The following is a 13,984-nucleotide window of genomic DNA, read 5'->3' as shown; positions in this document are numbered from 1 at the left end:
CCTTCTCATATTGTGTAATGGGCATGTGCAAGATGCTTGCACAATTAGTGTCTGGTGGCTTTTGTTACATTGCACTTAAAAAAGAATTTATCAGCATTGCAGTGGATGTCGTTTTCTTTTACAATTCCTTTTGTGTTTTCTACAGTTTTCTCTTTTCAATGTTGCTTTCTGTCAATGTGGTAATGGATTTTTAAAATCTTTCACATAATTATTGATATCCCCCGTGGTCTTATGTATAAAATTAAATTATATCAGCCGTCATAAAGCTATGTGAATATACCTCTTATATTTTTTTTTCTTGTGTGGTCTGTAATGAAATCTGTTTCAGATTTGATCAAAAATATAGCACATTTTGCCTTACTGTAGGTGCTTACTGTGAGAATCGCCTAATTAATATGAAAAAAGTGCAACATTAACGACATAGCTTAAAGAAAACAGCTATGTCATCACTATTTGTGATTTATGCTTGATTGAAGTCAGAAGAAACATTCTTCTTCTTCTTTTCGTGTCGACAACAAACCTACACAGTGTCAGCCCAAAACTCCGCCACAAGAGTGGCGTTGTCAGTAGCACTCATCAAATCCTCCTGAGTGCAGTTGCTTGGGCACCCAGGGCATGACATCAGGTGCCTCATCGACTGGGGAACAAAACCGCACCTGCACTCCATGTTTAAGCCATCCAAGAATCCCCACCTGGCCAGATTGTCCTTAAGAAGAAACATTAGAACAGTTATAAAAAAAAATAGAAAACTTAACAACTTCTTAAAAATAAAAAAGACATTCCTGGAAATCATGTAACTAAAACAGAAACTCGCTCATCCGTACATAACAATTAACCTGACTGTTCTCTTTTGTTTTGTCCAGGGGCAGGCAGTTTACGAAGTAATTCGTTAGCCTTTCTTTCCCCAGTCCATCTGAGATTTCATAAAACTTCATTAGCGGGGACTTACTTAATGAAAACGTTATTTTTCCTTGAGTTTTTCTTATGACTTTCTTTTAATAAACATTTCGCTTGAATAAGCATTAAATGAGCAAAGATGGTGTTAAAAATATTCTATTTTTTGTATTAGGTTTTTTACTAGGAAACGGTTGGACTAGTTGTGAAAATAGTGGCTTAGTATTACTGTAGCACATTATTGCCGCTCCACGCGCGTTTGTTTCACTTTTCAACCGACTTCAAAAAAGGAGGAGGTTCTCAATTCGACCCGTATGTTTTTTTTTTTTTTTTTTTTCTATGTTTGTTACGCGATAACTCCGCCAATTATGAACCGATTTGAACAAATCTTTTTTCGGCATATAGGTAATACCTCAAGGGTGGTCCCATTTAAATTTAATAATAGAAAAAACAACCCCCAAGGTTGGAAAATTGGGGATGAACTTTTTTATACGCAATATCTCCGCCGATTATAAATCAATTTGACTGATTATTTTTTTGTTGAATAGGTATTATCAAAAGGGTGGTTTCATGCGAATTTGAAGAAAATATTTCACCCCCAAGGGTGGAAAATTGGGGATGAACTTTTTTATACGCAATATTTTTAATTTTTAGTTTTTTTTTGTGTTCACGCATTTGAAGTCGGTTTTATTTTTTTTAAAAGTTAATTATAGTACAAAAATTCTTGGAAGCTTTGACTGTATAACTACTTCACGTTATAAAAGTGTGACTTAGGAATAACTGGTGAAACACACCAGTGAACAGATTTTCATAAACAGATCAATAGATTCCATTATTGTCTGCAGAAAATTTCATATCCAATTATTCATTGTTATACGAAGGGTGTTCAAAAAGTAATGAGAATAGGACATTTATAGCCATCGCAAAAATCTGCAAAAAATTGGGTAGGTAAATTAATTCTTCACTAGAAACTGGTAAAAAAAATATTTAATTTCAACATTACGTTTAAGAATTACATTCACCTGAACACGACCAGTCGGCTGATTTTCTTGACTTTTTTACCAGTTTCCAGTGAATAATTAACCAATTTTTTACAGATTTTTATGATGGCTAGAAATATCACTTTCTCATTACTTTTTGAACAACCCAAGTAGGTAACATCCACTTATTTATGCTTCCATGAATATCACGTAGTAAGGATGTATAGGTTAGCGTAAAGTTTCAACAGGCGTCGATCCTACGGAAACTATAATCGCAAAGTGCTAAAGTGCGCTTAAACTTTAGCAGTCAAGATAATATTATAGTAAACTTATCTGCTGAAAGTTAAAATAAACAAGCTCAAACAGGGTGTTGGCAAAAACTTAACGACGAACGTGTTCGTTCATCCTTCTAGAAAGCATTTTCCACTAAATTTTTTGAGACAGTAAATTCACTACTTGCAAAATAATTCATCTCTTTTCATAGGTCCAAGTTTAATACTGTTGATTTTGGTCTATTCCACTTTAGTCACCTGGATTTGATCACCAAGGTGATCAAAGTGGACTCCAGGCTACACTGGTGTCTTTCGATCACCCATGGATAAGATCACCTAGTGGACTTCTTATCCAGAGGTGATCAAAAGACACCATGAAGCGTTGCTTGAAATCCATTTTGATCACCTACCATATTATACCCGTACCGACCACCATATGTAGAGTAGTTAGTTACCTTGACTTTTATTAATATTCTTATTCGAGTTACTTTTTAGTAAGTATAGACCTTGTTTAATTTTTAGTTTTTGTTAAAAAAAATCCAAGAAACTAGGCGCTGCACTGGTAGGGCCCAAAAGATAAGGAGACATGTAAATAGAACAGTTAACATTTAAAAAAAAAATTTTTGACGTTCGTAAGTGCCGATTTATTGATCTAAAATGAATTTTTCATGTTAATTTTTCTACATCCTGTCCGCAAGTCGATTCAACGGAAACTAATCGCACAACTCGCTATTAGCAGAACTTGCCGGGTTAGGATAATTCCCCCAATGCTAGCTGTTTTGCTTGCAGACCAAGTACCGTTTTACGATCCCGAAGTTGCGAACATCTGGAAAGTTCCAATTGGAGTTTTGGACCGAGGTTGGAGCTGAGATAGGTACTTGAGCGTAGTGTTGTGCTTTTATTTTAAGGGTTGGGTCGTTGTGAATTTAATGTTGGATGAACAAAATTCTGATGATTTAGGGACATTCTTATATTAGAGGTAGAAAAATGACTAGTTAGGGACAAACTTTATCTTCACTGGTTGGGTGTGAAAACACAAAATTGGTGGTCAAGCTGCCTAGATCCTGAGTACACAGGAGCTGCAGCGGTTACAGCGAGAAGTGGGAATAATCCCGGTACCTATTTGAGGTAGATTGGGATCTTTTTGAAGCATTAGACGTTGAGTTTCACGAAATCGACGTTAAATTATTGAAACTTTATACAACGCAAAATGTCGTCTCTTACTGTGAATACTGATACTGGCCAATGGTATTCCGTTTCGGCCACAAATAAATTAACATAGAGTTTAAATTGGTAGCAACTTGTTTTCATCGCTACACACAATATCAAAATTTTATCTTCCTGTTCCTTCATCCCAAATGTTAAAATACATTTCTCTTGTCCACAGGTGTGTCCCACGACCGGTCTTACGTGCTTTTCCGTCTTGGCCGCCGCGTGTCGTCGCCCGTGCGAGCGTTCGCCGAATCGGGGCGAGCAGACGCGCTCGGCTCGGGTCCCGGCACGCTTGATGTGTTCGGCGCGCCATCTGTCAACCAGGGAGCAGGACGGACCGAAGCCGAATTCTTCGTCGATGGAAACCATTCCAGGGTAAGTATCCCTTCATTATGGGGCTCTTTCCTATCTATACACACATGGTATCCCAAAACTTAATGTCAAGCGGGCACCGGGCGGTAGGCTAGCCCAAGACAGTGGTTTCAATTATAGCCGAGTCATTTAAGATCACATTAAAAACACTTTTAAGTTTATTTACAGTAATTTTTTCTTACTTACCTAATGTTAAATTAAGGACCACTTTGTAACTATTTTTAAATATTTTTATAAGAGCTGACTTGAGCGAGCCTATCGCCTGTACTTTATTTTAAAATACATTGTTTACATACGAGTAGATCACATATTAAATCCGCAATGTTAAGATACCCACCCATAACAGATAATCCTCAAATTAAATTAACTAAATAATGACAATTACGTAGGTTACTAAACTCCAGACGAGGATTCAGGAGTTAATAACCTTTGAAATTATTTAGATCCACGTTCACCTCTCAAACGGCGCCAAAACCCGATAGTTTAGTTTAGTCGGCTTTAATGAATCCCAAAGCCAAATAACAAGAAGGAGAAACGTGAAACTAGAGTAATGGATGGACTCAGATTCACCAATTAATTCAGTTGGTTTCAATAGCCACTGAAATGAGAAATAATGGCAATTAGAGAAATCAAAGCTTAGTGATTAATTAAAAGCATACTATTAAGGTTGTAAATGTTTTTAGAAATAGGTATTTTATAAGTAAGGCCTCGAACTTATTCATAAATATGCAATAGGTATAGTCTTGAGAAGAAATAAAAATATAGAAACATTTTATACCCTCTCAATCCAATTAGGTTACCATAGCTACTCAATAGACTGTACGGTTGACTGCAAACCAAAGCGATTACAAAATGCAAAATTAATGTCATCAAAAACAAAATGCCGATGCAAATAACGCCCTTAATGACGCTCATCAATTTACCAACAAAGGCTATAGAAATAATGCCAATTAAAATAATGGGTGTACGGACAGGTAACGATTTCAATTATTGGGACTTCGGAACTATCCACGATTCATTATTGCGAACACAATAACGACGGTAATTGAAAGCAATAACTATAATACGTGGACAATTTTGCAATTAAAATTTTGAACTGGGAGTTGAAATAAATGCTTGAAGTTCTGAAGTTGTAAGTGAAATGGGTTGCGAGCTCAATGGTGTCAAAGAGTCTATCGATTAACTATCGTCTCTTTTTTATACAGTACAAAGCAGGTATTTGACTGCAATCGCACCAGATGTTAAGTAAGATGCAGTCTGGGATGATTTATAGCTGCCCTGCCCTGAAAGACATGTAACTTCTTCATAAGAACTCTACCTACGAATCTCTCTATTTTGTTTGTTTCCTATACAGAAGTTCGTATCCCTATCAAACAACACTCCAATGGATATTGCTTGTAGAATGCGGCACCGCTCCCTTCCCAAGTATCGTATTTCATCACTAATTAATGCCCCAGTGCAAACAACAATTACGACACGTCAGTCGAGTGCGGACAAATAAAAAGGCACATCGATTAGGGAGGTATCGATAATGGTGTATCGATACCGCTAAAGTTGAATCGAATAGGTTCGTATCGCATTGTACTCTAATGCAGGGTTTCCCAAACTATGAGTCGCGACCCAGTGGTGGGTCTCGAGCGGACATTGAGTGGGCCCTGCCTGTAGAATGACACACCACCCTACCCATCCAACCGCTGGGCAGCAGGCGTCCTATAGGTGGGTCCCGAGTTTGGGATCTTGTTTTAGATGAGTCGTAGCCCAAACAACTTGGGGAATCACTGCTCTAATGCATTGTGATTGAATCTTATATTCAATAGTTAATACAGTGATACTAGCAAATTAGTGTTATGAAGTCAGTCAACTGGTGGACGTACATCCAATTTACTGGGCTCAATCTGTCACATTAGTACCAATGAAAAGTGGAATTGGTATGAAATGGCGACTACGTCTCAGTAAACGTAGTACAACGTCCTTTGCTTGATGGGCCGATGACCTCTAGGAGCTATCAGGCAGCTGAATGAAAGAAAGAGAGATCGACCTTCGTGGCATTTACTATCGGTGGTCAAAAATTATTTTAGGGCCACTCCAAACGTTTACATACCTACTAAACGTTGTTATACCAGGTAGGATTAAGCAGTAAGACTGACCGTAGCACATTCGCCTATCCTTTTGTGTAAATAAGGACTCTACAGACCAAGCTCATCGACGGCCCGGTGGTTTTCGCGGCTTTATTTCAAAAGAATCATGTCGATGACTTTGACGATATTTGAAAAGTCGACGACTCATGTCAGCGGGTTTTGTGTAGACTGCTGCATAAGGCAATAACCGATGACCCAGATCCTTGATCGTCTCGTCATAAACATCAATAAACCCAGCTCTCGCCACACCTCTACCCTCCCGGAGATGCGAGCATCATATTATAGGGGGATTTTATCGCAATCGTTCCTAATTCCGATTGTTTACGACTTTATTTCGATGTTTTGTTCGGGTTTTATCTGACTCATGATACGCTTCATTTGGCGAATCAAAAGTTGTTGGTGACTGATAGAACGTCATGAACGTTTTGTTATTAAAGTCATCGCTACTTCAATACGGAAAAAATGATTATTATTACTGTGGCCAACCCGTCTGGCCAGCCTGGAAAGTGTAAGCTAAATTTTCCATTTGCATCTGGTAAATTAGAGGGAGCCGTGCTTCTGCAGTGGAGATTAAATATGGCCTGATGATGATGATGATGATAACAATTACTTATTGATTTCACCAAAAATTTTGCCCTTTTAGGAAATAGTTCTAAAGGATTATGGCCACTACTTCAAACTCCTTTATTTCATGACCCGATCGATATATTTTTTAAAGTTGAATGAGCTTGCCTGATCACAACCCCACCCGAAGGGTGCAGCATGATCTATGATCGATGCTTGCTCATGCAGAAGATGCGTATTTACTCGCAGCTTGGGGCTTTGGGGTTTTTTGAATCGGGATCACTGCAGGGTCTCATACTCTTTGCTGTGAGCATTCTATAGCATTTTTTTTTCAATTTAAATAAAGTTTTAGACAGACATTTCAAATAATTTAAAAATAACAGCAATAAAATGTATCGAATTGCAATAGCTCCCACAAAATTCCAGCATTCTACGAAGTTTGCTCCACCCCTTCTGAAAATACGAGTACCTACATAAACTACGTCGACTATTAATTTATTCGTATCTACTGTAATGGTTGATCGAACACGACAATTTCAGTTAGCACATTTGACGCTAAAATGGCGAGAACTAATGCTTTCTATGTTTCCATAAATACATTTACTCGTAGTTGGGTCAGATTTTCCCACTCGTACATTAATTAGGTCGCTTGGCACAGCGGAGTTTAAATAAAACAGCCACTTTGTGGCTATTTATGTAGATTCAAATAAATATTCTGCTGATGCACGTCACAGTCTATTGAAGAGATTTGTTGTGACCTCGAAACTTGGAAAGTTAGAGCCTTATTATGTTTTTTCATCATCATCATCATCATCATCATTTCAGCCATAGGATGTCCACTGCTGAACATAGGCGGGAGGCCTATGTTCAGCAGTGGACATCCTTGTGTTTGGTGTGCAATAAGGACAAAAAGATAATTAATTTATCAGAATTTAGTTTCTGGCGCAGTATATTGAAATGGCATGTTTCAGGTTAAATATTTAGAAAGAAAGAAAGAAACATTTATTACGATAAAAATCACTTAGTATTATTTAGGACTATGAACTGGCTGTTCTCCCTATTCATAGTCAGGGCTATGAAATAATTCATCATCATCAACAGCCCTTTACAGTCCACTGCTGGACTATGAGCCTCCTCCACTATAGTGGAGGGTTTTGCCATAATCTCCACGCTAGGCAGGCGGGTTGGAGATCGCAGTTTAAAAGATTGATGTTTTTCAGAGAGCGCTGCTGCCCATTCTCTGTTTGATGTGTAGTCCCTAAGTCGCCTCTTACGACACCCGCGGGAAGAGTAGGGGTTGGTGACAAATGTATTCTACTCTGCCGTCACCACACGGCTAAGGTGTCAAGCCGAAGGCATTTGATAGGTGAGGACCAGACCTATCGATTTCACCTTTATGTATGGTCTACTATTTTTCGTAGTTTAGAAGTTATCTATTTTTTGTAAAACCTACTGCTCAACTAGATCACGGCTTCTTCTTACTAATTCTATTAAAGATCTATCGATACACATTTCTCTAGATAACTTTAATATCTCTCTAGAATTGATGTATCTGTATACATCCTCAATTCCCGAAGCTTGGACTTGGCAACAACATTCGTCTGCGCCTGACACTTTAATTAGCTAGCGAAATCTGAAACGTCTAACGATTAGTCTAGAGGCTACCTGTATGAAGATATTAATTGCGAAAAAGAAAAGCGTGTAATTTTCCTTACTTATTTATGGGAATTCAACCTTCTTGGGAAAAAGCACTAGCTTTTGATGCGACTGCTTGCGATTTTTTATCGTATTATCTGTGGTATTATCGTAAAGCACTTTTGTAATTTAAAACTAAGTATCTTGAAACACTATTTATTAAGTACTGTCCTTTACTCACATATGCTCTGATGGTTGACAAGTAACCAAAAACTAAACGCTGGAGTGTAAAATAATGAGTTTCATATTTAACTTTCATCGTCTATTTAATGTGACAAAAGGTAATCTAAATCTAATTCGAGTATCCACGGATGACCAGCGTGGCTCTTACAACACCTCGGCATGATACTGAGTGGATACTGTTTCGGTGACACGTACATTACCTACTGTATTTTAGTTTTAGCTTTGTTTCATTTTCTTGATGTTGTTTTGTGTCGCTGAATAAAACAATCCACGTCCTAGGTCCCATCTATATCTTTACTATCATGAAGATGACATCATTCAATTGTTGATAAGAGTATTTGTCTGCCTTACACAAGGTTCAAAATACATTGTATTCTCTTTGTTCCAGGTATCAGTGATGGCCAGGATGGTCCCGTCTCCCGACTGGTTCATCGGAGTCGACAGCTTCGACCTATGCGTCGACGGGAACTGGCTCGATAGCATAACCATTGAGGTACAAAGTAACGAGAGTTATAGTGTAGATTAAGAGAAAGGAAAGGAAGTTATTTTGTGAACTAGATGAATAAAACCTAAAAAGAGATAGAACGTCCTTAAGGCTGATTTCACTGTCACAAAAGCACTGCTATTTAATCACTTGGGTTTGTGACTCATGTTTTAGCATGTGTCCATCAGCGGAACTGTGAAATCAACTTAAAATCGAGAACTACATCGCCCATTTCAAAAATCGTGGAAGTTTTGAGGCGGTTTCGAACTTCTCTTTCTCTTCTCTAAGTGGTGTATCTCTACGTCAAATAATTTGTGACACCCAAAGCAACCAAAAATTGTAACAAAGACTTGTTACGAACTTTTTGGCTACTTTGGGTGTCACGAACTATTTGATTCTGACTGTAAAATATGGTGTTTTGTTCAGGTGGACCCCCTAGACGCGGGCACAGACAACGGCTTCACGTTCACGGCCCCGAACTGGCCGACGGCCCCCCAAGGGGTCGCCTACCGCATCACGTCCAAGTACCCCTCACACCCGGCCGGGTCGTTCTTCTACCCGCATCTGAGAAGGCTGCCGCCGATCGCCACTTTCCAGTTTATAAAAGTAAGTTTTGTTTGTTTCATCCTTGTCAATTCCTATAGGTATACTCGTACAAAAGCAGGAAAGTTACGATAGCTGAACGGTAAAGGAGTCGGACTGGCCGAATCAACGTTCGAAAAACGCGGGTTCGAAACTCGCCGCCCGCTCGACTATTTTAGGGGGAGCCTATACGTAACACAAGCATTTTAGCTTAGTACGAGAGATTAACGGGACTACGAGCATTAGTAATTTGTGCAATAGGTACAAATTACTATTAGGTATTCAATAAAAAGTATGCCTTTCAGTTACCTTTACATGCCACTGAACCAATTTTAAACAACTTTGGCGGAGAGATCCATGGAACCTTGTATTGATCGTTGTCGCGCGTTATTTTTTGTCATGAAAATATAACATAATAATAAAGGCTCGCAAGAACGTAAAAGGGTTGAGATGAGGGATGAAACTTTGTATGGGGAATCAATCAGTTCTCATAGCGATATGGTTTCTCATTTTTATGCTTTTACATATGAATAAAAATGTTTCGGGGGACGCGCGTTACACTTTCTGACGCAGGAGAAGCCGTGGGCAACAACCAGTTTATACTAAAGAAAGATCTAGCTAAAATAATTTCGTTATCAATAGATAATGTATATTATGTATGATGTAATAACATCATTCAAAACTAGACGCTATTGCCTGAATAATAACGTTTATCTTTTTTTGGTCAGCTCCGCGAATACGAACTCTCCGAAGTGTTCCACCGAAGCAGCGACGACAGACGATACGACGTGCTGCAGCTCGACAAGCTCAGCCACAATACCATCGACGTGCTGGACGGGAACCGCGCGCTGTCCATAGCCGAGGAGGTGGAGAGAGCCGAGGCTCCAAAGATATACGCCGACGGCGCCCTGACTACGCCTGATGGATCATACTCATATTACACTGTGTAAGTAATCACATTCTTTGATCTTTTTTTTATGCATAACAAGGCAGTTATTTGACCACAACCTGCTGTTAAGTGGAATGCAGTCTAGGATGGTACATATCTGCCCTGTAAGCTTATTCACTCTCGCCTTGAAAATGCCCGAATTATAGTCTTCGGGATAGACAGCAGCAGGCAGAATTCCAGTCCCTAGCTATTCGCATTATAAAAGAGTCATCGAAACGATCTCTACAGAGTACAAAGGTACGTAGCTCAACCCTATTGATATGATGGAAACCGCACGCTGTCCATAGCCGAGGAGGTGGAGAGAGCCGAGGCTCCAAAGATATACGCCGACGGCGCCCTGACTACGCCTGATGGATCGTACTCGTACTACACTGTGTAAGTAACCGATCTAAATAGGGATAAAACCAGACACCATCGACGAGCTGGACAGAAACCGCGCGCTGTCTATAGCCGAGGAGGTGGAGAGAGCTGAAGCGCGAAAGATAATATACGCCGACGGCGACTTGACTACGCCTGATGGATCGTACTCGTACTACTCTGATCTAAATAGGTACAAAACCAGAAACCATCGATGAGATAGATTATTATTAGTAAGTGAAGAAGGTGGAGAGAGAGCTTTCCCCTTCAGAAGGGTAAAAATAACTTCTGAGTACCTACACGTAAATTGACGATTCCTGAGTTCCAGACGTTATATAGTTATTAAAATAAACAATAACTTATTACGTTATCATCGTAAACAAAAACCGTAATATTCTACTAAATAGGAGAAAGAGGGTGAAAATTCACAATACGTGACTATATTTTAGGATCTCCGAACGTTCCCCTTACGAAGAAATTGAATTTGTGCTTTATTATAGGGGAGACAAAAATGTGCAATAATGTTTACATTCCTGCTGATATTATACGTAATAATATTATTGTTATATTTCTGCTCCGTATGTCTCATGCGTTTACCTACACAAACGTCCAATAATGTAGATTTCCCTGTGATTGAAAATTAACATTCCAGTGCTCGAATTCTCGCCAAGCTCTTCAGATAAGTATTTGAAATTAAAAATGGTACTACGGGACTATTCCCCTCTCTCGTTCCCACCGCTGCAACTCCTGTGTAGCCAGGATCTACAGCTTGACCACCAATAAAAACCAGTGAAGGTCAAGTTTGTCATCAGAACATAGTGACAATATTTCTAGTCTTTAAAAATGGTACTAGTATTTTTTATGTTTAAACCAGAGTGAACACGACATCAGTGACGACCGAAGAGCCTCGTTCAGCTAACGAGCTGCCGACGTCGGGTCCGACAGCGAGCGAGCGGTCGGCGCTGCGCAGCTTAGCTCGCCGCTACCGGGCCAGGCGGCGGCGCAAGCTGCGAGCCGACAATACCGACCCGGCTGAGCGGAGGAAGCGAAAAAGAGCGAGTAAGTCATATTATCAGGTGAATAGATCGTTTCATCCACGAAGACGCGCCCCACAAATTTCTGGTCGAAGGAAGCGCGGGGTGCGGGGAGTTTGATCCAAGCGTCATTATTGTAGTGTGCTTGTGTACTGATGGCACCGATAACACTCAAATATTAGCGGAAAAATGGTGGGACGCGTCTTCGTGGATGAAACAATCTATAGTCTCTACTACAGGAACACGACTCTCTCAAGCAGAGGCTAATGAAGGAATGAAGGATTTGGTTTATATTCCTTTATACGCTTTGGCCAGATGGATTGGGGATGATGTTAGCATATTTCTCCTGTTATCCATGTTTTACTGATGTAGATTTAAATAGACTCGCAGGCATGTCTGTCCTCTCTGCTATAAAATAAAAACAGACGTTAATTAACTAAATCGGAGTTACGGTCATCATTTAGGATCTTGCACGTCGCGTTGTTTCAAAATGTAAAGATAGAGAATATTGAAAATTGTTAAAAAACTACGTTGAAATATTTTCCAATATAGAATCTAGAGTTGACAGTGCCAGCTTTAAAGTTACATTTTGCCACTTTAAACTGTCATTGAGTCAGAACAGCTCGCATCAGCTTTTATTGTCTACAAACAATGCAGCGAATTTGTAGCGTGAACACACATTCAATTTAATTTTAGACAGTACGTAGATGGCTCAAGCCTGCTGCCGACAGCTGTATGGAGCAGCTTGACATGTGACGGGAATCCAACATTGTATTTATTGTATTATTCCAAAGGCACAAAGTCAATGTGAAGTATCTCGTGTTAAAGAGTAACCTAGATACAAAATACCTAGTGAAAGTAAAGTAGAAATTTCAATTTGGTTAGTGAAACAGAATTATAATATAATTTTTATTTTTATTTTTAAATCGTCATTATTTGTAGATTCATTTATTAAGTTGAAAGCTAATGAGCTCACCTGAATCCGGAAAAAAGTAAATAAGGAAAAATACTTACCTATTTTCAACAACCACATTCATAAAAATTAAAATTCATCCTACTTTTAATTAAAAAAAATTGCCAGATGGTGTGGGGAATTAAATCTTTCACAAACAGCTTTTAAGCCATACAAATACAATAACTCAATGTTCCTCCATGATAAAAATTTTGTTCTCCGCATCGTGGAGGAATGAACGCATGCATATTGATAGGGTTTCATCGCGGTTACTACATAAAGCCTATCCCGCAGGGCTGCTAGACTGCCGCGTGTCAGACTGGGGCGAGTGGAGCCCTTGCCACAGCGATGGCGGCTGCGTGGGCTCGGCCCTGCGCACACGCCGCGTGGTCCGGCGGCAGAGACCCGGCGGCGCGCCCTGTCCTCCAACCACGCAATCTCGATGGTGCGCCACTAATTGCACCCACGAGGACTGGAGGAACAACCTCACGTAATTAAGGAACGGTTCGTGCGAGCTGCCTTTTGCATTTCTTCTCGAAAAACAGATATGACATGACATGAGACTTCAAGTGTGCCGGGCTTTTCAGGTGTATGTAATAATACCAGGTCAAATAATTCAGAGCTAGTTCGGTCCCCACCATCTTTGATCAGCCGCTGGACTTGTGATGAATCCACTCTTAAAACAAGCTTACTTGGACACAAATTACCAGTAAACCTTAAAAAAACGAGTACTAGTTGCACAGTTTTTCCTACTACCCACCTGCTAATGTTCTCGCGTTGCTTCTGCCCTGCGCACACGGCGCGTGGTCCGGCGGCAGAGACCCGGCGGCGCACCTTGCCCGCCGACCACGCAATCGCGGTGGTGCGCCACTAACTGCACCCATGAGGAATGGAGGAACAACCTCACGTAATCTAGGAACGGTTCGTGCGAGCTGCCTTTTGCATTTCTTCTCGAAAAACAGATATGACATGACATGAGACTTCAAGTGTGCCAGGATTTTCAGGTGTATGTAATAATACCAGGTCAAATAATTCAGAGCTAGTTCGGTCCCCACCATCTTTGATCAGCCGCTGGACTTGTGATGAATCCACTCTTAAAACAAGCTTACTTGGACACAAATTACCAGTAAACCTTAAAAAAACGAGTACTAGTTGCACAGTTTTTCCTACTACCCACCTGCTAATGTTCTCGCGTTGCTTCTGCCCTGCGCACACGGCGCGTGGTCCGGCGGCAGAGACCCGGCGGCGCACCTTGCCCGCCGACCACGCAATCGCGGTGGTGCGCCACTAACTGCACCCATGAGGAATGGAGGAAC

The 13,984-nt window shown here is 40.1% G+C and overlaps 1 protein-coding gene across 1 annotated transcript in view; it reads left to right on the top strand.

Annotated features, from left to right (window-relative positions):
• The window catches only part of LOC135076344 (spondin-2), a 51,708-nt gene extending 38,184 nt beyond the window's left edge, over positions 1–13,524 (top strand). Inside the window, exons 3-8 of the mRNA XM_063970836.1 lie at positions 3,534–3,733; positions 8,699–8,803; positions 9,221–9,400; positions 10,105–10,322; positions 11,557–11,741; positions 12,963–13,524. Coding sequence (XP_063826906.1) covers positions 3,534–3,733; positions 8,699–8,803; positions 9,221–9,400; positions 10,105–10,322; positions 11,557–11,741; positions 12,963–13,162 — 1,088 coding nt within the window. The 3' untranslated portion in view covers positions 13,163–13,524. The remainder of the gene's footprint in view (positions 1–3,533; positions 3,734–8,698; positions 8,804–9,220; positions 9,401–10,104; positions 10,323–11,556; positions 11,742–12,962) is intronic.
• The last annotated feature ends 460 nt before the right edge of the window (positions 13,525–13,984 follow it).

The sequence above is a fragment of the Ostrinia nubilalis genome, chromosome 11 (genome assembly GCF_963855985.1).
Source record: "Ostrinia nubilalis chromosome 11, ilOstNubi1.1, whole genome shotgun sequence".
Classification (NCBI taxonomy): domain Eukaryota; kingdom Metazoa; phylum Arthropoda; class Insecta; order Lepidoptera; family Crambidae; genus Ostrinia; species Ostrinia nubilalis.
The sequence above is the reverse complement of the archived record's forward strand: the minus strand, read 5'-3'. Positions and strand labels throughout refer to the sequence as shown.